At 48.4% G+C, this 21997-nt stretch overlaps 1 protein-coding gene across 4 annotated transcripts in view; it reads right to left on the reverse strand.

Annotated features, from left to right (window-relative positions):
* TRIO (trio Rho guanine nucleotide exchange factor) overlaps positions 1 to 21997 on the reverse strand; it is a 363130-nt gene that overhangs the window by 196544 nt on the left and 144589 nt on the right. For 3 of the 4 annotated variants that reach the window (XM_055555138.1, XM_055555137.1, XM_055555139.1), the window contains exons 4-8: positions 18002 to 18194; positions 15072 to 15584; positions 13098 to 13220; positions 9180 to 9371; positions 2311 to 2442 (exon numbers count right to left, since the gene is read on the reverse strand). In XM_055555138.1, the coding sequence (XP_055411113.1) occupies positions 2311 to 2442; positions 9180 to 9371; positions 13098 to 13220; positions 15072 to 15584; positions 18002 to 18194 (1153 nt within the window). Of the gene's footprint in view, positions 1 to 2310; positions 2443 to 9179; positions 9372 to 13097; positions 13221 to 13412; positions 13688 to 15071; positions 15585 to 18001; positions 18195 to 21997 lie in introns of those variants that run through there. The other variant, XM_055555140.1, reaches the window with a different exon arrangement.

The following is a 21997-nucleotide window of genomic DNA, read 5'->3' on the forward strand; positions in this document are numbered from 1 at the left end:
TTTAGGCTAAAAATTGTGGTATGATACAGCTTGAGAAGCTGTTTACTTGCCATCAGATTATTTTAAACTTTAGTGCCAATTTAAGATCTAATGAAACTGCATCATAGGTAAATCGAAGTTCCCATGTCAAGATGACCCTTTTTTTAGAAGGAAGAAGAAACAGTAAGAGATTCTGTGCTTTGCCAGAAGTGCCAAGGGCCACAGGCAGGCTGCCTGGCCACCAGGCTGGAGGATGAGACTGGTCAGGTCAGGCCAGGCCGAGCTAAGTTCCTGTAGGCCAAGACTGCAGCCCAGTCCTGCCAACCACCTGGTGTGAGAACTGTTCAATCCCATGGTAATCTGGAAGCTACCACGGCAATCAAAGCAGCTCCCAAGAAAATCAGTAGTAAGCACAATTTTCTGTGTTACAGGTCAAAATTAGATGTTGCCATGGAGATGGTACACTGGGAGAAAGAACTTTATCCTTTTTGGAACTCACACTTTCCTCATCAATCAATGTGATAAAAAAATTACAGATCAATTCAATTTTCACTTTTACTCTTAAAAAAGCTATCACTTACTTATACAGTTCCTAATAAACCTGGTGGCTCAGAGGTTAAAGCTTCTGCCTGCAATGCGGGAGACCTGGGTTCGATCCCTGGGTCGGGAAGATCCCCTGGAGAAGGAAATGGCAACCCACTGCAGTATTCTTGCCTGGAGAATCCCATGGATGGAGTAGCTTGCTGGGCTACAGTCCACGGGGTCACAAAGAGTCGGACACGATGGAGCGACTTCACTTTCACTTTCAATAAACACTGGATGCAACGGAATAGTGTTTAAAAGGGATCCTGTTAAGTAAAGACATGTCCAGAGACACAAATACATGGATATCAACTTTCATGGGCAGGAGATCAGACCACGTTCTGAAGCAAATACTGTAGCATACCACATGTCCATTTAATTCACCCACGGACACAACAGGGTCAGGAGAGCTGGGCCCAAGGACGTGAGAAGGACGGCTGCTTGGCAGACGAGGATGTGTCAAGACTGAAAAGCAAACGCCAGACAACTCTGACAGGTGTGGCTGTGGTTCAGGTCAAGGAAGAGCTGGATTTAAACACAGTCATCCCTTGGTAATGAGGGAGAATGGTTCTAGGACTCTCCCCACCCATAGACACCAAAGTCAGTGGATGCTCAAGTGTCTTGTATAAAACAGCCTAGAACAGCTGGCCCTGCATATCCACATCACACACCCGCGGCTACAGAAGGCTGAGTGTGTTTCCTAAATATCTCCTCTGGGCTCAGCTCTCTGCCAGGTCGGTTGAGGCATTTTCTCCCTGGAGTCTCACGGGAATCTTTCCGATCAGCGTATAGTATGACAGATGCTCACTAGAGATGCAGAAAGCAAGCACATACTGACCTCCTACCCACTCACCACTCACCTCCGGGAACTTAACCAGCATCATAAACAAAAGGAGACTGGGTCGGAAGGGTCAGATGACCACAACGTGGACAAGACTGACACACCCGGACCTGGTGTGTATTTGGTGTCATCACTGCATCTAACGTGTGATAAGGCACGGAGGGAGCGCAGCGGTGGCTGAGAACACACGGGCAGCCTCCCTGGGGTCAGTCCCCGCTCCACCTCCTACAGCTGAGGACTGGGCGGAGGTCACTTCGCCTCTGCGCTGTTCCCTCCTCATTTGTAAGAGGGGGCGGGAACAGTCCCAGCCCCAGGGCTGCGGGCATGAAATAAGTGGTTACATCATGGCCTGACAGCAAAGCCTGGCACGGAAGGTGGCAGAAGATAAAGCAGGGACACGTTAAATAATGAGCTTATAGTAATAAAGAAAACGCTCCACTGAGATGCCTGAAACAGCAAGTAGCCAGACACGGGAAAACCACCGCGTGTGCTGTGACGTCCAGAACAAGATGCTGCGCCAGGTTTCCCTGTTCTAGAAAGGTGCATTCAGGAAGAGCAAACGGAGTCTGACGAGGCTGCACTGCATGTAACATACATCTTTTCTAAATACATGCAGTCAAAAAGGTTAAACTTCCATTTATTAGCGCAGATGAAAATCTGAGCACTCTGAAAACAAATCCACAAACATCTCAGGGCTGTGAGGAGTCTGCTGTCTGCCTCCATCCTTTCTTACTTATCAGCCTCACCCTCCATGGAGCTCAGAAGTCACAAGGAAACTGCAGTTCAACTCAGAACTTGTGCGTTTCTTCTAGGCTAGCCAAACCTTTGATCTTTCCGGCTTCAGGCGTTACGACACAAAAGCATACGGTAATCGCTTTCCCACCGCGGTGGAAGAGCTGCGCACTCACCTCGGAGTAGGCAAGAGTGACGTGCTCGTACACGCCCTGGTGGTGGTGAATAGCGTCCTCCAGGTCCTGAAGCTCCGAGGGCAGGTCCACCTCGCCGCAGGCCTTGCACCATGAGTCCACGTTGCTCATATACTGGGGTGGTTTAAACAAAAATAAAAAGATCATGTCTACCAACAGCAAACGATATTGAGAAGTAGCCCTCTTTCAACATGGCTTTGAAATAAGGGTGGCTGAGAGAGTGTTTAGGAAGAGAGCGTGGCTGACTCCCTGAATCAAATGGCACTGACCTGGTTCTCAAATCAGATTCCTGGACTCTGCAAACCAGCGCCCCATCCCCGCCTCCAGCTTCAGGCAGATCTGGAGGTGGGCCCAAGAACCTGCATTTGAAATGACAGCCTTGGGTGGCTCTGTGGTCACTCCTGGGAGCGCCTTTGCCCTGCGTTGGCTGTTTTTCAGGCCTCCTGGTTAATTTTCCCATTTCACAGTTGAATCCGCGTTTCCATCTGCTCTGTGCTATTGGCCATGGGGGGCATGGCCACCCGGTCCACCTGCACCCCCCCAGCCTCAGTCGCACAGCAAGCTGGGCTACTCCCAGAGCTACGGTCCAGCCCTTCTGCTCTCCTCTTTCATTACAAAGGCGGTAGAAGATTCCTGAAGTCATCTACCTAACAGTACGAAGACCAGAGGGTCCATCTGCCTACCTTTTCAAGAGTAAATACGCACAGGAATTAAAGGAGACCCTGGGAAGGAGGTCAAAACTCCAGAGCTGTGCCCACCGGAGGGAAGCAAGGCTAAGGGAGGCAGCAGAATCTTTGGGGTGTCCCCACTGTGCACATAAACGGGGAGGGCCTGCAGGCTGCAGTCCTGGGCCATGGCTGCTGACCTGTCCTCAGCCTTCTCCACTTCCAGCCCCACCCCAGGGCTCATCAATAGCTGAGAAATCACAGCCAAACTTCCTAGGGAGATCCCAACAGCATCCATCACGGTAAATGTCAAAGACAAGCAGCAGAAGGCTCAATTAAGGACACGAATTCAATTAACACTAATTCAAATAAATAGACATCAACACATTTCCCTGGGTTTCTCCTCTTTTCTCATGGTTTCTCTAGTTCCTTGCTGTCTTTCCACTCATCAGGGAATGCAGAGCGTGACTCTTTAAAACACGGTAACTGACCTGCCAGATGAGAAACGTGCTACAATCCTCTTAAAATATATATGAGAATAACCTCCTGGGTACGTAGGACATTTTTAGAAACTTAGACAAGCCACCTAAGTAACTGTTGTTTCTAAAAATCTCTTTATTATGAATGTATTGGCTCAGAAAAATATCTGCATGAAAATCCCAGGGCTGGAAACCAACTCACAAGGCATTAAGTGTCATCTGAAGGCACGTGGTTTCACATGGCTACACCCAGACAGGCCTCAGGGAAGGTGTTCATCACCCTCCCCCATGGTTCCTCCAGACATCACCAGGGCAACAGAAGGAGGAATAAAGTTACGTTATGCCTCTCCCCATTCCCATGCACACACATACGACTACTTAGGCATATTTCTAAGCATTTCTTGGACGGTGTTCTAAAAGCAGTCAAAAACACTGCTAAAACATAGTTAACCCCAATTTTTGAGGCTATCAGTAAAGAGAAACCTTCGAGCAGTCTTACGGATGTCTGCAGTTACTTAACTTACTTATAATTTCTTAAAAGTATCCTGAGAGATACTGATTATATTTACCTGCAAAAACATAGAGCAGATCAGCTTATAACACAGAAACCTCATAGAAAAAGGACTCTGCACATCTAAGTTCACTGGGTTAAAACATACCAATGACAGAAAGAAACCTGACCATGGCTTTAAAGGGCCAGCTCCAGGCCCCAAACGTCTTCTGAAAAGCTCGACACCCAAAGGAGATCCGAACCAGAGCAGCAATCCCCGTTGGAGAGCCAAGGAGGAGGAGGATGTTAACAGGTGCACCACCAAGAAAAAAAGACTCTAGGATCAAGTTTGGTGTCAAAGTTCGACAGGTACCCACACAACAGAACCTCCTAGAGCCTATTAATACAATAATGTGCCCTGTGAGTATGGGAGGGGAGGGACTCTGATGTTGGTTTAGAAACCTGACTACCACCCCTGCACACACACACACCTCTTACTATCTTGACAGTTTGGGCTTGGAACAACAGCGGATGTCCGGCACACAGCCCAACACTTTCTAACAGAAGACAACAAACAAAGGCTGCTGTACTCCAGTGGGATCAGAGCACCAGCTGAGGCTCTGATGCCCTAAATGCTCAAATGTAAACCAAATGACTTTGCTGACAAAGGTCATCACTTTGCCCACAAAGACCCATATAGTCAAAACTATAGTTTTTCTAGTACTCATGTACAGATGTGAGGGCTGGACCATAAAGCCTGAGTGTCAAAGAACTGATGCTCTCGAACTGTGATGCTGGAGAAGACTCCTGTGAGTCCCTTGCCCTGCAAGGAGATCAAACCAGTCAACCCTAAAGGAAATCAACTCTGAATATTCATTGGAAGGACTGATGCTGAAGCTCCAATATTTTGGCCACCTGATGCAAAGAGCCAACTCACTGGAAAAGACCCCAATGCTGGGAAAGACTGAGGGCAGGAGGAGAAGGGGACAACAGAGGATGAGATCTGGCTGGATGGCATCACTGACTCAGTAGACATGAATCTGAGCAAACTCTGGGAGATAGTGAAGGACAGAGAAGCCTGGCGTGCTGCAGTCCATGGGGTCACAGAGAGTTGGACAGGACTGAGCGACTAAACAGCAAAACCAAACGAGTGAACACACAGATCTGGCCAGATGTGGAGGAGAGGCAGGAGAGTGCAAGGGAATTCCAGGCACCTCTGAATTCAAAGCAGGAGCCGGCCTCAAAGCTGGGGATTCTGATGCTCAGCAGAGTGGTCACTTTAGCACTGCTCAGAGAGGGATGGCAGGAGGCTGGGTCAGCCGGTTTCCAAACATGAGGTAGGCAGACAAGGGAAGAGTGATTAATACGTAAGCTTTAAAAGGAGAGCCTGAATAATTAACTAGCAGCCTTATTTTCAGAAGCATTTATGTCTCTGCCCTCCATCTGCTGAGAGTGGGAACTTCCAGTTTGCTGAGATTGTCCAGCCTAGTGAATTTCACACCCACCAGGAGCGCCTGATACAGCATCAGCTGAACATAGGTGGTTACCCTGATTTAGGAGACAAAGGGAGAGGAACTTCCCAGAATGTAAACGCTTAAAACCCTTATTGAGAGGGGCTTTCTCCTCTTCGGAAAAATTAAGGCTCAATGAATTTTATATATATATAACACATGTATGAATTCCAAGTTCAGAGTTTCCTCTCTTATTCCTAATTTCCTCATTTCCTGCTTTCATTTCTAGGAAATATTACTCCACTGTTTCTTTCATAGTTTCTACTCCCTGACTATGAATAAACACACTCCCTTCTCCTGGTTCCTTTAAGAGAGATGGGGTCCCTTCTCTGCCCAGCAAAATCAAAGGACAGATGAAGGGTAATAAAAGCCAAAGGTGGTCACAGGCTACCACACTGGACAGGTACTCCAGTCATTTTTTAAAAAATAGGGAAAACTGGAGATTTTAAGGTGTCATAAAATCAAGTTCCTTTAATTCTTTGATTTATAACAAGGTAATTCTAATAGCTTTGCTATGAAGCTCCTTAATATAAAGAAATATAACACATGACCCAAAAAAGTAGAGCCCTAAACATTGTCTACCAGTCAAACCACTAGCCATTTGGCCGTGTCTCCAGTTCCGTAAACGGATACTCTGACCCCGTCCACACCTCACAGGAGATGAGGGTGGGAGAGGATAATGGCCAAGACAGCGCTGGAAGGCACAGTCTACGAAACGTCATTCTCATCTAGCTGTAACCTCAAGATTTATGTGCATAAAGCCACAAGCGAATACCAACCCAAGAACATCCACAGAGACATGAGCAGGTGGGGTGCGACGCACACGCCCTCCCCCACAAAGATGAGCTGCCGTCCTTCCCCGAAGGCGGCTTCCTTCAGCCACACCAACTGCAGGGCCACAGAGTTGAGCCCTACGAAACCCCAATCAGATTTAAATCCTTAGTGAGAGCTCCAGAGGAGGGTCAAAGGGGTGGCTATGACGGAAAGCCAATCTGTGATGTCCGAGTTCTGGTCCATCCCTGGTGAGTTTATGATAACAGCTTAAGCGTAACTAGTAGGCAGAGAATTTAACAAGAGGGAACAGAGGAGACCTATTCGGAGACTCTCTCCTGGGAAGAGGAAAACCACTCAGTGATGTCACCTTCTGTGCTCCTGAATCTCAGTGAAAGGGAAGACAGACCTTGCGCCCCCTACACTTAACGCTTGAGGAAGGAAACATTTCGGAAGCCTAAACATTCGGGACCCTAAACGCCTAGGGTGCCATCCGCACATTTTGGTTGCTGGGCGCAGCTGCACCGCCTCAGTCAGGGCCCATCAGAGACGCCGGCCTTTCTCACGGGCCCACTTTGTCCCCAAGGTCCTACGGAGCGTCTTCTCTGGCCACTGAAGTGCTGGAGCCCGCAAGTACCGTTACTAGCTCACGCACGACTCCATGAAATTCTGTTCAACCATGTATTCCTCTAGCTGTGTTTCCTTCAAGCGGATAAATTACAGCCATTATTTTATCCAAATAAAAACACCCCAGGCTCTTTCAACTTTACTGCATGTCTAAAATTTTTTTATAATAAAACACTGGGGAGGGGAACACCCCATGGCACCCACATTTCTACATTGCTTTCAGGCAGGGCAGAGCAGCAATTAATCTTCTGGGTTACCTGCAATTCCGGATCCTGCCATGGTTAGAGAGATTTTTCCCTTATGCTTCAGACCATCCAAGAGTCCCCCAGCCAGCTTGTCAGGTTTCAGATTTATTCACATAGTCCTGCTGGGCCTTTCCAGTGGCCCACAAGCAATTCACACACCTCCACACAGCCCAGAGGGTGACTGCACCCCACACCGTGCTACCATCCCAGACGGCATGTGGGCGGGGGCGACACAGCTCTTCTCCTGAGGACAGGAATGTTCAGTGAACGACAGGCCACGACCTTAACCATGACGGGACCAGAGGTGGCTACACAGAAGCGGAGACAGTGCTGTGTTAAGCTGAAGGGGCTCCTGTTACTTTAACTCAGACTGCTCCTGTGTGGGGGCTTTGTGTCTCCTTAATCACAAAACTACCTCTTGCATAAACTTAGCAGGAAAACCCGACACTGAAAGCTGCTAGTCCTGACTCACAGCTTCCACACGAGGCTATTACGATGCTGTCACCTTGCTCTCCCCTTCTGCTTCACACTTTCAAGGTTCCCAGAGTTGAGATCACTCCTAATTAGCACCTTGTGCGACATTCCAGCCGCTCCTCCGAGATGCCGGGCAAGCTGGGGCTTGTACCCACCCAGCAAGGCTGTTTCTAGATGAAAGGAGACTATTTCCTTTCTAGAAGCATCAGTGCAAACCCCTGTGAATGCAGGCTTTTCCCCCAAAATAACTATCCCTGAGGAAGCTCTATCCATACTGTTCCTTCAGATTAAGGCAACCACCTGTCCCTTCCCCACGTCTCGCTAGTGGCTAGAGGTTCCTGAGTTTCTTCCTCCACGTCTGGAGAAGCAGGCTCACTGCCCAGGCTTCCACCACAAGCGTCTGAGTCACAGCAACTCCCTCTCTTTCGCTGCCCTCCAAGTGTCTTCACTGAGGCAGGTGTGCCCGTTGGCGGACGTGTGGGGAGTGTTGGGGGCACACTTCACACACTACCTCCAAGACAAGGTACTGTGACCAGCTCGTTGGCAGGTGAAGCCTGCGTGAGGTCTGAAGCCATAGAAATAACTTGACAATTGTGGGGGACACTGAAAACCGTACCCCAAAGCTGCTTCTCCACTGCAGCCTGGGCTGGTATAGCGTGGCCCTGCCAGGAGGCTGAGAACCCAGGCCTGCGGCCCGGCTGAAGGCTGGCACCCCTCTCCAGGCTCGGGGGGCCGGGGGAAGTGGGCTGGGTCAGAAGGAACTCCTGTGAACACTGCTGCCCTGAGACAGCGACCAGAGACGACACCACACCCTGCATGCGTGGGGCACGACGGCAGAGGGGCCAGGGCGACCGGGGACGACACCATACCCTGCACGCGTGGGGCGCGACAGCAGAGGGGCCAGGGCGACCGGGGACGACTCCGCACCCTGCATGTGCGGGGCGTGACGGCAGAGGGGCCAGGGCGACCGGGGACGACTCCGCACCCTGCACGCGTGGGGCGCGACGGCAGAGGGGCCGGCGCCGGGGCGACCGGGGACGACACCACACCCTGCACGCGTGGGGCGCGACGGCAGAGGGGCTGGCGCCCGCCGGGAGTTGTGGCAACACCCGTCTTCTCGGGCGATGGCCAGGCCCAGTCAGGAGCCCGCCCGCCCTGATAGCGCGGACCATGATACCCTGGGTTGTGAGAAAAGCAGACCCCTGGTGCCTAAACCTGAGAGTCGGCAGTCTATTACTTGCTGCCTAAGTCTCCTAACTGGAATTCTCAAGCGAGGAGGAAGAGGACAGGACGAGGGACAGAAAGGAGGAGATAAAGAACAGCCACTGTCACTCACGAGTTCCGACTGGACAACAGGCCATGTCCAAGGCCCCTAATGTGAACCTCATTTACACTGTAGGATGGCCCCTCAAGTCCATACTTTTACCTCCACTTTACAAACAAGGAGGTGTTTACAAACAAGGAGGTGCAGAAGCACCCCGGGTCTGCAGCAGGGCTGAGGTGCGGGCGTGCTGAGTGCCATGGGGTGGCTTCAGCGCCCCGGTGGTCTCCGAGGCTCTACTGCGGGGACCAGGCTCCCAGGCACTGACCTTCTCAGCCTTCTGGTGGAAGACGGACGACATGTCCAGCAAGGTGCTGCGCTCGTCCAGGGCGGCCGCGAAGGCCTTCCACTCCTGCTCCAGCTGGTTGGCGATCTGCTTGATCTGCTGGGAGGCGTAGTGGCCCGACTCCACCAGGCGGTTGGCCACCGACATGATGCGGTTGATGTTCACATACACGTTCTGTGGAGGGGCGAGAAGAGGGGGGGCTGGTCAGGGTGGGGCGCATGGGGTGCCTCTCTGACAGATGCAGAATGTGCTATCTGAAGCTACCTACGAACTTAAAAGTCACATTTTAATAGCAGGATCAGCAGGTGGATAAAAGGACATGTGTGCTGCTATCCGGATTTCCATAAACCCTAAGCCTTGATTTCAGTTTCTATTTTTAAAACTGCAGAATTACAGGTGAACCAGCTGGGAGGGGCACAGAAGCGATGCGCACACAATGCCCTCTGACCCGCGCCCTGGCCTCCCGTCCCGAGAAGGGTCCAGACGGCAAGCTGTTGCCCAGAACCGCGAGAGGCACCGCTGCAGTCTGTCACGAGGACCCAGAAATGACAGACTCTGTATGTGGCAACCAGAGGCTACTCTGTGTGGAAACAAGCCCGCCCTTCCACACAAGCCCAAGTCAGCTTGCTGGTGCCAAGAGAAAACCTGCAAATGGATCCACACTCCCCGGGGAATGTGAATCGGGCACCAACAGAGCAATGCTGCGTTCCAACTTTAAATGAGCTTTTCTGCTGTGTTGAAATCTCTCTCTTCGAGTCCAGTAGCTTGTGGCAAAAATAAGGCTACAAAGCTTTTTTTTCTTTTTTTTTTTAAAGGGCATTTTTCTTGCAAAAGAAGTTCTCACTATGGTATTTCTGTTTCTGCCTTCCATCTTCTTTAAGGATCACATGATCCTTAAAGCAAAGGCAGGGTGCGGAATGCGCACTTTCAGTGAAGCCTCGGTTGTTGCTGCTCTTCACATGTTTATTATTATTAAGACTTTTGTGCCGCATCCCAACACTGCACCGTGCGCTGGGTCTCCCCACATCGCAGCCTCGCCTTTGGCTCCGTCATCCTCACCCTGAATCACACGGGGTCACCCAACCTGCCTGAACTCCCGCACACCCTTCCTCCCGTCCCTCCTGCCCACGTGGTCCTCGGGCCATCTCCCGCTGCCTTGCCCTCTGACCCCTGCACCGGCCTCGTCACTGTCGCTCCGTGTGCAGCGACCCAAGGAAGCGCCCAACAGAACGTGCTTGGCGTTCTCTGTACCTTCACTGACTCATTCCTTTCATCCACTTCTGATCGCAGCCTGAACTAAATGGAGTTGCCTTCATCTGGGTTTACAGAGCCGCGGACTCCAGGCACTGAGGCACTTTTCTGGGCTGCAGGCTGGAACCAGCTACCACGTCCGGGTGTGGGGCTCACCCGGCAGGCAGGGGGTGGCGTCTGTGAGGCTCTGATGGGTAGTCGAGGCCACCATCCGAGGGGAACTGGCCTCACGGCCTCGTGTGGCATTGGCACCCCGAAGACTGTCCTCTAAGGAGCAATGCCTCTCCTTCTCATACACGTTCTCTCCAACTAGACACACTGACCAGACTCACCGAGTTTTGCTTTCTCTGGATCCTTAAAGAGGAAAATCTACCCCAAAGGTCTGTTTGAAAAAGCATCAGCAGGTGCCATTGTCAGGATCTGGGGACAAGCTGTCCACCCAGACGGCTCCATCGGGGGGCCCACGGAGGGGGCTGCATCCCATTTCCATCTATTTCAGGGCCTGCATGGCTTCCATCCCCTCAAATTGTCTGCATTCCGCACACAGAGGACCGCTCTCTGGGCCATGCCTCTATTACTATGGCAGGATGAAGGAGCCACGAGGCACACAGCCCAGACGAGCGTGCACAGACACAGCAGTGTACAGTTCCCCACGTCAGCTGTGCCTCCACCCAGATTCCTACCGTCAGAGCCTCTAAAACACCTATGATGGGAGAATGGGCACGACTTCATTGCTGTCTCTTAAAAGGCTTTCTTAAAGTCGACTTTGCTCCGACATCTAGTACTTCTATTTTATCAAAAATGTTTAAAACACACTAGACAGCACAAGAAAGGGCTGAAGATTAACAGGCCCCTCTCCTGCATAAGTAAATGTCCTAGACACACGAGGGACTCGCGGAGGTGTTGAGAACCAGGAGCTGCGAGGCCTGCAAAGCGCCCCCAACAGCTGACACCCTGCAGCGTACAAGCAACTACAGCCTTTTTAAATTAAAAGTTTCACCTAGAGGAGGACAGAGTGCATCACAGAAAAACAGAAAATATATTTAAACCTAAAAAAAGGTATTACCTATACTTTTAAGGGTTTCTTACTTACCATAACATACTCAAGTTACTGACAGTATTTTTAATGAGGTGGTAACATCAGCGGCAGCAACTACCATTTATGACGCACTTACTTGATAAATTCCGCTTAGTGTCTTACACAAACGTGGTAAGTAAAATAACGCAACACCATGTTAGGCAGAAATTATCCCCACTTTAGAGATTAGGAAACCGAGGCTCAAAGAGATTCATCAGGCTGCCCAAGGTCACACAGTAAACAGAAGTCAGAATTAAAAACCTCTACGTTCATAACCCACACACCTGGCTTCTTCATCTTCTGATTCCTAATCACTAGCAACACTGAGGGAGGGAGAGGACCTTTTCTGCTCCTTTCTAGTTTTTATAAAATAGATTTTAGTACTTCTAGTTTTTAAAGTATCTGATAGTTGTGGGCTGAATGTGTCTTTCACCATTAACTGGAAGCTTCTGAATATTTTGAAAAATTGACAGGAAATTGTTAGGAAAAAAAAGTCTTCTAAGATGCTTCCCATAAAGGCCCACATTTTCATTCTCCTCATCTACACCCAGGCTCAATCTTTAACCCCAAAATTCTCAATACCTCAAACTCAAGAACAGTATCAGACTTTTGGAATAGTGCTTATTACATAAATTTTAATTGCTGAATCTTTTTTTTGTAGCTATCCAAAGTGAAGCACTTTGTGGACTGAATTCTAATGAAATGGCCTCTTACTGAACTAATTTAAATAACGACCCCCTCTTTATATCGTTTCAATGCTCTTTAGACACACGTTACCAGGCAAAGAGGGCTAGCTAACGTCCATAGGTCTGGCTCAAAGTCCACATCAAAACTGTCTCTAAAGTAAGTATTTCTAGAGTAACTCTCTACAGAAGGAACCCTATGTCCTACAGAACAACGTATAGCTTTATTTTTGTTACATTAATTCCAAAACTACACTAAGACTGTTATTTAAAATTCAATGTTGGGTTCTTTCAGGAGATTTTGCACTGCAATCTTAGAGCAACCCCAACTGTATCCACAACAGGCCAAGGGCATCCAGAGAGCCACAGGACTGCTGGAAAGACTGATGTCAGACCCCTGGCCCTCCACTCAACTTGGGAGGAAGGCTCACGTTTTAGAACTGGAAGATGCCCCCTGAGAAGGGCGGCAGGCTGGCTCACGTCTTCATCATGAAGGGCTGCCAGCAAATGAACAGCGGGCTGGTTCATGCGACTCAGCCTCTGAAAACAGCCCCGTGGGCTCCTGAGAGGGACAGTTCAGAGGCCAGCATCAAAACCATGCATGTGGGCCTGGCCAGGCAAACTGGTTCAAGTTTCACTGGTTGGTTGGCTTGCTTGTTTTCACTTCTGTTTGCTTACAAACTTAAAAACAAGCTACCTGCACACTGCTGCCAAAGAGAATCTCCCACACTGGAGGTCAGCTGCTACATCGGATCGTCAGAAGGCCCTACACGAGCTCCGGGCAGCGTGCTGGGAAGGAGCCGTGTAAATACCCTCCCCCGTCTGCTAAAGTTCGCTCAACGGCAGGACACCCCTGCGCCCCGACACCCCTGCACCCCAGCGTCTTACCATGCAGTTCATGGCAAAGTGGTTGTGCTGGGTCTGGAGCTCCATGGCGTGAGGGTGGCTGGTCCCAATCTCGGTGTAGCTGTTCAGAAACAGGCCCTTGTTGTGTGTGATCCAGTCAAACATCTACCGGGATGAAAAAAGACAGCCTGGGATCACTCCTGAGAAAGAGAGGCCTGACACAGGCCCAGGAACCGGACCAAACCAAGAAGGGCGGCGTCCTTCCGTCGACAACCCCTGCTGCACTGGGGCCCAGAAGATGCTAGACAGCTACCAAGTCACAGTTCTGAACCTGCAGGAGCTACAAGACAATCTTACCTAGGGTGCTCCTTAGACAGATGAGGAATTAAGAAGTAGATACATAAGGAGAGGTCATTCAGATCCCCCAGGCTGATTAAAACTCCAATCTTCTGACTCTCTGCTATACTGAACCACATAATTAGCCACACTGCTCTTCAATTAAAGACCCGTTAGGTGAAATTACAAACTTACGGGTCTCTGGATGGGTGTTGCTCTGCTCACAGATTACCGACGGCAATTTCAATGACTAAGAGATTATGCTCTTTAATGCAAGGAGAATTTAAAAAAAAAAAAAAAAAATCCCTGTGCAAACTATAAAATTTACCATAAAAATAAAAAGAAATGGGGAAAACTTTAACGATGACACCCCTCTTAAGGGTCAACAGAGATGCTACCTGGAAAATGATGTTAATTATATTGTTCCCAGGAAAACATTTAAGGGAAAAGAAATGATTGTCAATTAACACTGCTTCCGTGATGTGAACCGGAACCTAGGGGCAGTCACCTGCTTGCTGAGTAACTGAAAGGAAGGTTCTCCAGCGTCTCTGACAAGGCGCTACAGCTGAACCTGGAACAACCCGGGTTTGAGCTGCACGGGTCTAATTACGTGCAGATAAATGAAGTAAATGGAGTACCTATATTTTTCAATAAATGAAGAACCTGTATTTTCATTTTACACATCTTTACGTGTGGCAAAAAGTTGTGTTCAACTAGGGATCATATATGGAATCAAAAGAACTGGGGCTGGAGCCTTGATTCTACCAAACTCTTTCAGCCTCTCATCCCCGGGTGAGTCATTTAGCAACTCCTTTGTTTTAGAGGCAGAGAGCACAGTTTGTGGATTTTCAACTGCGTGAGTGTCAACACCCCAACCCCCGTGCTATTCAAGGGTCACCTTAAACAAATACAGGTTAGAAGCTTACCAAATAATAATATAGGATAATAGTGCTGGACTGTCACCTTTCAAAAGATCCCTTTATATCAAAGACTTCAATAGGCTTTCTTAACTTTATAAAACATTTTCCTGTCCTTGAAAAGGATTCCGTGAGCTCAGTTCAACACAGATCAATTCACCCACATTCACGGCTTGCAACACTTTCCTCTAAGTAAGTGTCCTGTTTTCACGTTGCTAAGACATTCAAGAGCTCACTCTGACCTGCTGGTTTGACAGGAAACCGTAACTAATTGTTGCCTGTTGTTTCCCAGAAGTTATTATTCTTAATTCATTATTCGCTTTTTATTGTGAAAACAAATTCATTAACGGGTCTGAAGGGTGTTTTTTCACTGGCTTTTCTGGGTGGAAGAGCAAGTATTACAAAAGTTCACGCATAATTACTGCTTTCAATATGATATTCTATAAAGTTTTCAACCTTTTAATTGAAAATATTCACATCTATCTTACAGGCAATCTAAACCAAACCATCAGTAATTAACCACTTAACCACTTTAAGTTTCTAGAAGAGGCCCTCATGCGCGATGAGAAACACTGGAAAGCAGACGGGAGATCTCCGAACTGACACTGCTGCTCTCTAACCGAGGCCATGTGAGTGGCTCGCCTCTCCCCAGACCTTTTTTTCCGCCCTTTCTCCCAACCAAACCAGCCTCGGGTGCTCGGACCCAGCGACTCAGGCAGCCTCCCTCCAGGAAGCACTGTAGCACCCCCGCCCCATCCACTACCTTCTCAGCATCCTGCTCGAACAGCCTCAGCTGAAAGCACTGGTCCAGCTTCAGCTTGCGCACGTGCCACATCTGATGCAGATGCTGCCGCGTCGAGTGCAGCCGGTCCAGCATGGCAGACACCTTGGGTAAGAGGCTCTGCAGGTCTGCGTTGCCTGAGCCCGAGTTCTTTTTGGGAAAGCTCTCACTGCTCTGAATCCTCTGCAGCAGCTTCTGTCCCTCTAGGTCCAGGTCCTCTATGGGGGCCTTAATCACCTTCTTCTTCAGCTGGGAATGCTCTTCAATCATGTTCCGCGCCCCCTCCAAATCCTGGGGCAACTCCTTCTTGGCGAGGATGTCCTGGAGCTCCTCCAGCCGAGACAGCATGTGGGTCGCGTTGCTAATGTAGTCTTCAAAAGCAAGTCGGATCTCAATCCATTCTTCGTGGTTGTACTCCAGGCAGCCGTCAAACTCGGGCGTTAGCTGAGAAGGATCAACTACTTTGGTAAGGCCTTCTAAAGAGACCATATTTGTCTTAAGGGGAAAGAAAATCACGTGTGAGAAGATGAACCCGTCATACATGGTCTTATCATAATGCAATTTGTAACACTTAACCACAGATTTTCAAACTTGAAGCAAGTAATCCACTTATGGAAAACATAACATACCTTGTGCTGGCCCCATTAAAACAAATGTAAATGAAAAGAAGCATTAGTACGCTCGGTGAAAGACAAATTCATTAGAATAACACACGGCTGTTAGTTGGAAAACCTAAAATAATAAAATCATGAATTTCATGACAGCTAAAGAAAGTCGATTTCTTTCCAAGAATGTGGAAATTAACTCACTACATTAGGCACACTGGAACATGAGTGACTTTTTAAAAATTTAGAAAATGCTCAAGGGTTAGCAAGAAAGCTGGCAGACGCCCTTCTCACAAAGCTGGAGAGAGAACAAATGTTGCATTCACTTGCAGAGATCCACAGCGACTCTGAGCAGCACAGATATTTAATTTTTTTTTTTTTTTGATGTGGATCATCTTTAAAGTCTTCATTGAATTTGCTACAATATTGCTCCTGTTTCATGTTTTGGTTTTCTGGTTTCGAGGCATGCGGGATCTTAGCTCCTCAACCAGGGATCGAACCCACACCCCCTGCGTTGGGAGGCGAAGCCTCAACCACGGCACCACCAGGGAAGTCCCTGAGCAGCACACGGGTTGCACACCAATCACCTACCTAACAATCCAACGCTCACAAGGCTCAAGTCAGCTACAACCTGGGCGTAAACCTTCATCTCACCCTAACAGAATGTGATGTGCAGTTAATATCATGTATGATGCCTCAAGGAAAGCATACGGAGCGGGAGTTAGTGAAGACAAAGGAAAAGAGAAAAAAAAAAACAAAAAAAACGTGGTCCAGAGCCAAAAATAAAACAGAGAAAGGCTTATGTAACCCCACCTCTGTTACCTCTAGTCTTAGAGAAACCTACAGCTGCGTCTCTGTGCTGTTTGGCATAACAAATGGCAAAAAGAGGCAGAGCTAGAAAGGGGGGCGGCTCCTGGCCCAGCACTTTGGCCTGAAATGTGACCACAGGTTCATTGCTGTCTCATCTGCCCAGAGTTTAAAAACGTCCATGGAGCAATCACTTCATGGACAGAAGCAGGTGATAACGTAGAGAGAAGGTCAACAGAAAAACCAGGGGAGGAAAGTTTAAAGGCCCAGAGGGAGACAGCACGGCGAGACGAGCAAACACCTACAGACCTTACACCAACAAACTGCTATGTCTGCTTAAAATGTGTATCATCACATACAGCACATTTTACATTCTGTGTCAAGAAAAGAACTGATATCTGACAAACTGTCCTCCAAACTCACTTCGTCTTGTGTGTAAGATAAAGCCTTACTTGTTTCACCTTTCACCTCAAATTCAAAAACTACATGCAGATTTCAGGTTGAAAATCAGTACCAAGGAACCAAATTTTAAAATGCAATTCATGTATGCATGAAAAGACTCTGAAAGGTGTAACATGTAACATCAAGCATAAGAATTAATATTGTGCGATATGTTTAATACTAGTATTGTTGTTAACCTTAAAATACATGAATACATTCACTGTAACCTAATGTTTGGGCAAAGCGGCTAGATGAACCATCTAGTCAACTAAAAATTAGCATTTATAATTAGGAAATATTTAAATTTTATTACACAATATGGCATGAATCAAGTTTCCAGCTGGCCAGAGTACTTTCTCTCCATAATACTCTGATGAAACCAACTGCATCAGAGCCTTGTCAGAAGCCTGGGAGCCTAAGGAGAGGAGGTTCCAGGGGAAGGAGAGTCAGGCAGCAGGCTGAGGGCTGTTTTACACACTGAAAGACAGTGACCTTGTGTGCTAACTGGGCCCAGGGCTCCGCCCGGGGTTTAAAGAATCACTCCCTTTTTGTAAATGAGAGACCTGACATATGAAATACAGAGCAGATGGTTCACTCCAGCATTAATTAAGGACGCGATAAAAAAGTCAGTCTCTCCCACACATCTCCTCAGGAACTCCGAGGCTGGGCATTTCTCCCTATTGTTCCCTCATTTCCACAGCTGAGGTTAACAGTGAGGCCTCAGAAGCCACCTAAAGCCACTTGCGCTTAACAGTAAAGCTGTTTTATCCCATGAAGTGAAAGGAAACAGGCTTCTAAGACACACAGGTTACACCCCAGCAACCCCACCGCCCAGAGACAAGAGGCCTGGAACCTAACCCCCAAAGAGGATAAGGTGACAAACCAACCCATCTTATTTAACATAATGACTAACTTTACACGTCACTTGTAACTAAGATAGGCAGCTTTTGCTGGATACATGGTTCTGAAACATCTATAAGCAGCCTGCAATGACGACAGAAAAGCTTTTAATAAACCACACCTACTGGTTGAGTTGGTCTGGCTACACGGGGAAGTTACCTCAAATTCAAATTTAGAACTGCCAAAATTAGTCCTCTGTTTCTGCCAAAAGTTGTCTGGCTTGATTATCAGCGCGACATGGATGCAGCAGGGGAAGGACTCTTGTAAGATCTTCAGCAGCGGCTTGATGGAGTCCCACTTGGACCCACGCATGTCCACAATCACCGTAAACCCTCGCTTGCAGACTTCTTCACTGGAGAGAAAGAAAAGGCAGGTTGACACCATGCCAGGGCTCACCCCTGTGTCTGGTCGGAGGCTGGCCTGGCGAGAAGGGCTCTGCCTCCGTCATCCTGCTGCGGGCAGGGCGGGTCCCTCTGCCCACCGCCTGGCCGGCCTGCACTGGTACTCAGGAAGCTGCTGGATGCAGAATCCTTACCGAGAGAGCGTGGCTATTAGCCGTGCTTCTTGCCCTCCCTGGTGCCTTAACGGAACAGACTAACTGTACCCGCAGAGGGTTCAGCCTCAAAAATGTTCAAGTCTTTATGCTGTGTCCATGGCTTTTGCATCTTGTCTTCTCTTTAGGAGAAAAGCAGTGACCACCCTGCCCATCTCTCTGGCCTTGTGTGCATTAACTGTTCACACACGCTGCCGAGTAAGGGTGAAGGGCCACTAAACAAGGACAGAGCTAAACAGGGAGGGAACCCCGAGAGCGCATGCAGAGCCGGGCACAGCAGTCACCCAGGCTCCAGGATTGCAGGGAGCTGGGACCACTCACATCAGCGTGCACAAGCTTTTGAATGTCCCAGTTTATTCCCTTTAACCTGCCTGGGACCCTGAGTTCCCTCGCAGCTTCTCAGGCGTGGGTCACCAGCCCCGGGGGACCCCCCCATCTGGCAGGGTCTGGGGGTCTGGGGTACACTTATTTTCATGGGATTACTGTGTCTTATTTGTCTTTGTCAGCCGGTTGCACTGAGAGTGCACACGCCACAGAGAACACGGTTGCCTCTTAGCAACAAGTCAAGGCAGCGCTGGAGTCACTGTATTCTTCTCTCCAAGTTCAAGCTGTTAAACAAAAGAGCCGGTTTCTCTTAAGAATGTCCTCGATGAAGACATAAAAATTATGAACCCTATTAAATCTCAACCTCTGAGGACACAAGAAATGTATATAAAGCATATCTGCAATAAACAAAAAAACAAGGGATTCCCTGGTGGCTCAATGGTTAAGAATCCACCTGCCAATGCAGGAGACACAGGTTCAATTCCTGGTCGGGGAAGATCCCACATGCCACAGAGCAACCAACCCACGCGCCACAACTACTGAGCCTGTTGAGCCTGCGTTCTAGAGCCCATGCTGCACAATAAGAGTCGCCACTGCGATGAGAAGCCCGCGCACCAAAATCAGAGAGTAGCCCTGGCTTGCTACCACTAGAGAAAAGCCCTCAAAACAATGAAGACCCACCACAGCCATTAAGAAATAAATAAAATTATAAGGTTAAAAAAAAAAAGAAAAAACAAAACTCAAAGTGTCCATATACATGGGTTAAAACTCCATAGTCTCCCCCTTACACCATATACAAAAATTAAACTCAAAATAGTTTAAAGAATTTTAAGACATGACATTATAAAACTCCTGAAACAGAAAACAGACAAAACATTCTCTGACATCAACTGCAGCAGTATTTTCTTAGATCCATCTCCCAAGGAAAAAGAAACAAAAGCAAAACTAAACAAATGAGACCTAAACCAACCTAAAAGCTTTTGCACAGCAAAAAAAACCATCAACAAACCAAAAAGACAACCTACAGAATGGGAGACAATATTTACAAATGATGTGACTGACAGAGGTTCATATCTAAAGTATACAAACAGCTCATATAACTCAGCGTCAAAAAAACAAACAAGCTAATAAAAAAAAGGCAGAAGACCTAGACAGACATCTCTCCAAAGATGACATACGGATGGCGGCCAACGGGCAGATGAAACAATGCTCAATGCTGCTAACTACTGGAGAAACGCAATCAAAACTACAATGAGGCAGCAGCCCTCACACCAGTCAGCACGGCCGTCATCAGAAAGTCTACCAACAAATGCTGGATGGAGCAAAGGGAGCCCTCCCGCACTGCTGGCGGGAATGCTGCTGCAGACACTGTGGAAAAGAGTACAGAGGTGCCTCAAAAACTAAAAAGACGGTTCCCATATGATCTGGCAATCCCACTCCAGGACAAACATACAGAGAAAAAGGAAAACTCTAATTCAAAAATTAGGCGTGCACCCCAACGTTCATAACAGCACAATGAACAACAGCCAAGACATGGAAACAACCAGGTGACGTCAACAGAGAACTGGCTTATACAGGTGTGATATATATATATTTATACACACAATGGAATATTACTCGACCATAAAAAACAAAGAAATATTGCCGTTTGCAACGACACTGATGAACCTAAAAGTGAAGTGAATGAAGTAAGTCAGATAAAGACAAATATCATACGGTACCAATTACATGTGGAATCTAAAAAATAATACAAATGAATCTCTATACAAAACAGAAACAGAATCACAGACGTAGGAAAACAAACTCACGGTCACCGAAGGAAAAAGGGAGACGGGGAGGATCAATCAGGAGACTGGGACTAACAGATACAAACCGCCATACATAAAACAGACACGCTACACAGGTTTACTGCACAGCACAGGGAACCCCACTCAGTGTCTTGTAATAACCTACAATGGAAAATAACCTGAAAACCAAATATATATATAGCTGAATAATCCTGCTGTACAACTAAAACTAACACAAATATTGTAAGTCGACTATACTGAAAAAATTTTAATTAAAAATTTTTTTAAATAAAGTGAGCCCACTGTAAACAACCGAAAAAAAAAGAAGCACGATCACAACTAAATTTAAGTCAATCTCACGCTCCCTTGCATGAGCTCTTCCGCCTTCCTGCCCTCCCCACTCCCACACACACCATTCTTTCCCTCATCTGGACTCTCACTGTTAGAATAACTCACACTCCAGGTTCCCGCGACAATCACAGCAGTGCAAGGGGCCCATCACCGAAACAGTCCCAGAAAGTCTGAGGAGCTAGAACCCGGACAGTGATAGCTCACAGTCCTAGGAGCACAGACTGACCCGGCGGCCCCCGCTACCACTCCCGCGTGGGACGCGGTGAGGAGTGATCTGATTCGCTTCTGTATGACTGTGAACTTAAAGAGAGGTCACCCTTGGCTCCTCAGGCAATCGCTTTTCCTGTCTCAAGCAGATCCCAGGCCAGGAGCCGGGGAGTGTCTCAGCCTCCTTCAGGAATCCTTAGAGGCAGGTGGCACTCCCAGAAATGTCTCCCGAAATCTCCCAAGTCACTGAAATGAAGCGGCCTGGCCTCCCTCGGGCACTAATGGGCTCTGCTATCCTGCAGGAGTCCATTCAGTAGGAGCTTCTGGGCTCCAGAGGTCCTCGGGGCTAGACCAGCCTGAGCGGGGAGGATGTCCACATCTGCTGCTCAGCGGGGACCGAGGCTCCAGACCCTCAGGTCCTGATGCTGCATCCCAGAGACGCACCCCAGAAACGGTCAAACCGCAGCACTGGGCTCGATAGTTGTTATCAGGTGCTGTTTAGGGCCTGGGCTTCATCGGTCTTCCCCTGATCGAGGTCAATTCTCTGGCAGCCTGTCTTTCTGTTCACTGAGCGCTATGCAGTGTGTACATAAAACTACAAAGCCACTCCACTTGACAGGGGCTTAGAAGGAATCCTGAGTAACTCCAGGCTTAACAAAAGGAACGAGCTGCAGAGAGACACAAGTGAAAGATGTCCTGAGCTTGTACAGTTTACGGAAGGCTTAACTAGTCACCTGCCTCCACGATCCAACTCGCAAGTTCCCACCGGGGACTTCCAAGGAACTCGAGCAGCAGACCAGCCAGGCTGGGAGCGCCCAAGCTTCCCACCCGTCCGTCTTTACAAGTTGGAAGTGAGACATTGTGAAGAAAGCAGTGACCTGCAAACACCCCCAAAGCCCGTTCTAACTTCTGAGCATCCAGTGAACAAGTACG

The sequence above is a fragment of the Bubalus kerabau genome, chromosome 18 (genome assembly GCF_029407905.1).
Source record: "Bubalus kerabau isolate K-KA32 ecotype Philippines breed swamp buffalo chromosome 18, PCC_UOA_SB_1v2, whole genome shotgun sequence".
In the NCBI taxonomy this organism is placed as follows: domain Eukaryota; kingdom Metazoa; phylum Chordata; class Mammalia; order Artiodactyla; family Bovidae; genus Bubalus; species Bubalus kerabau.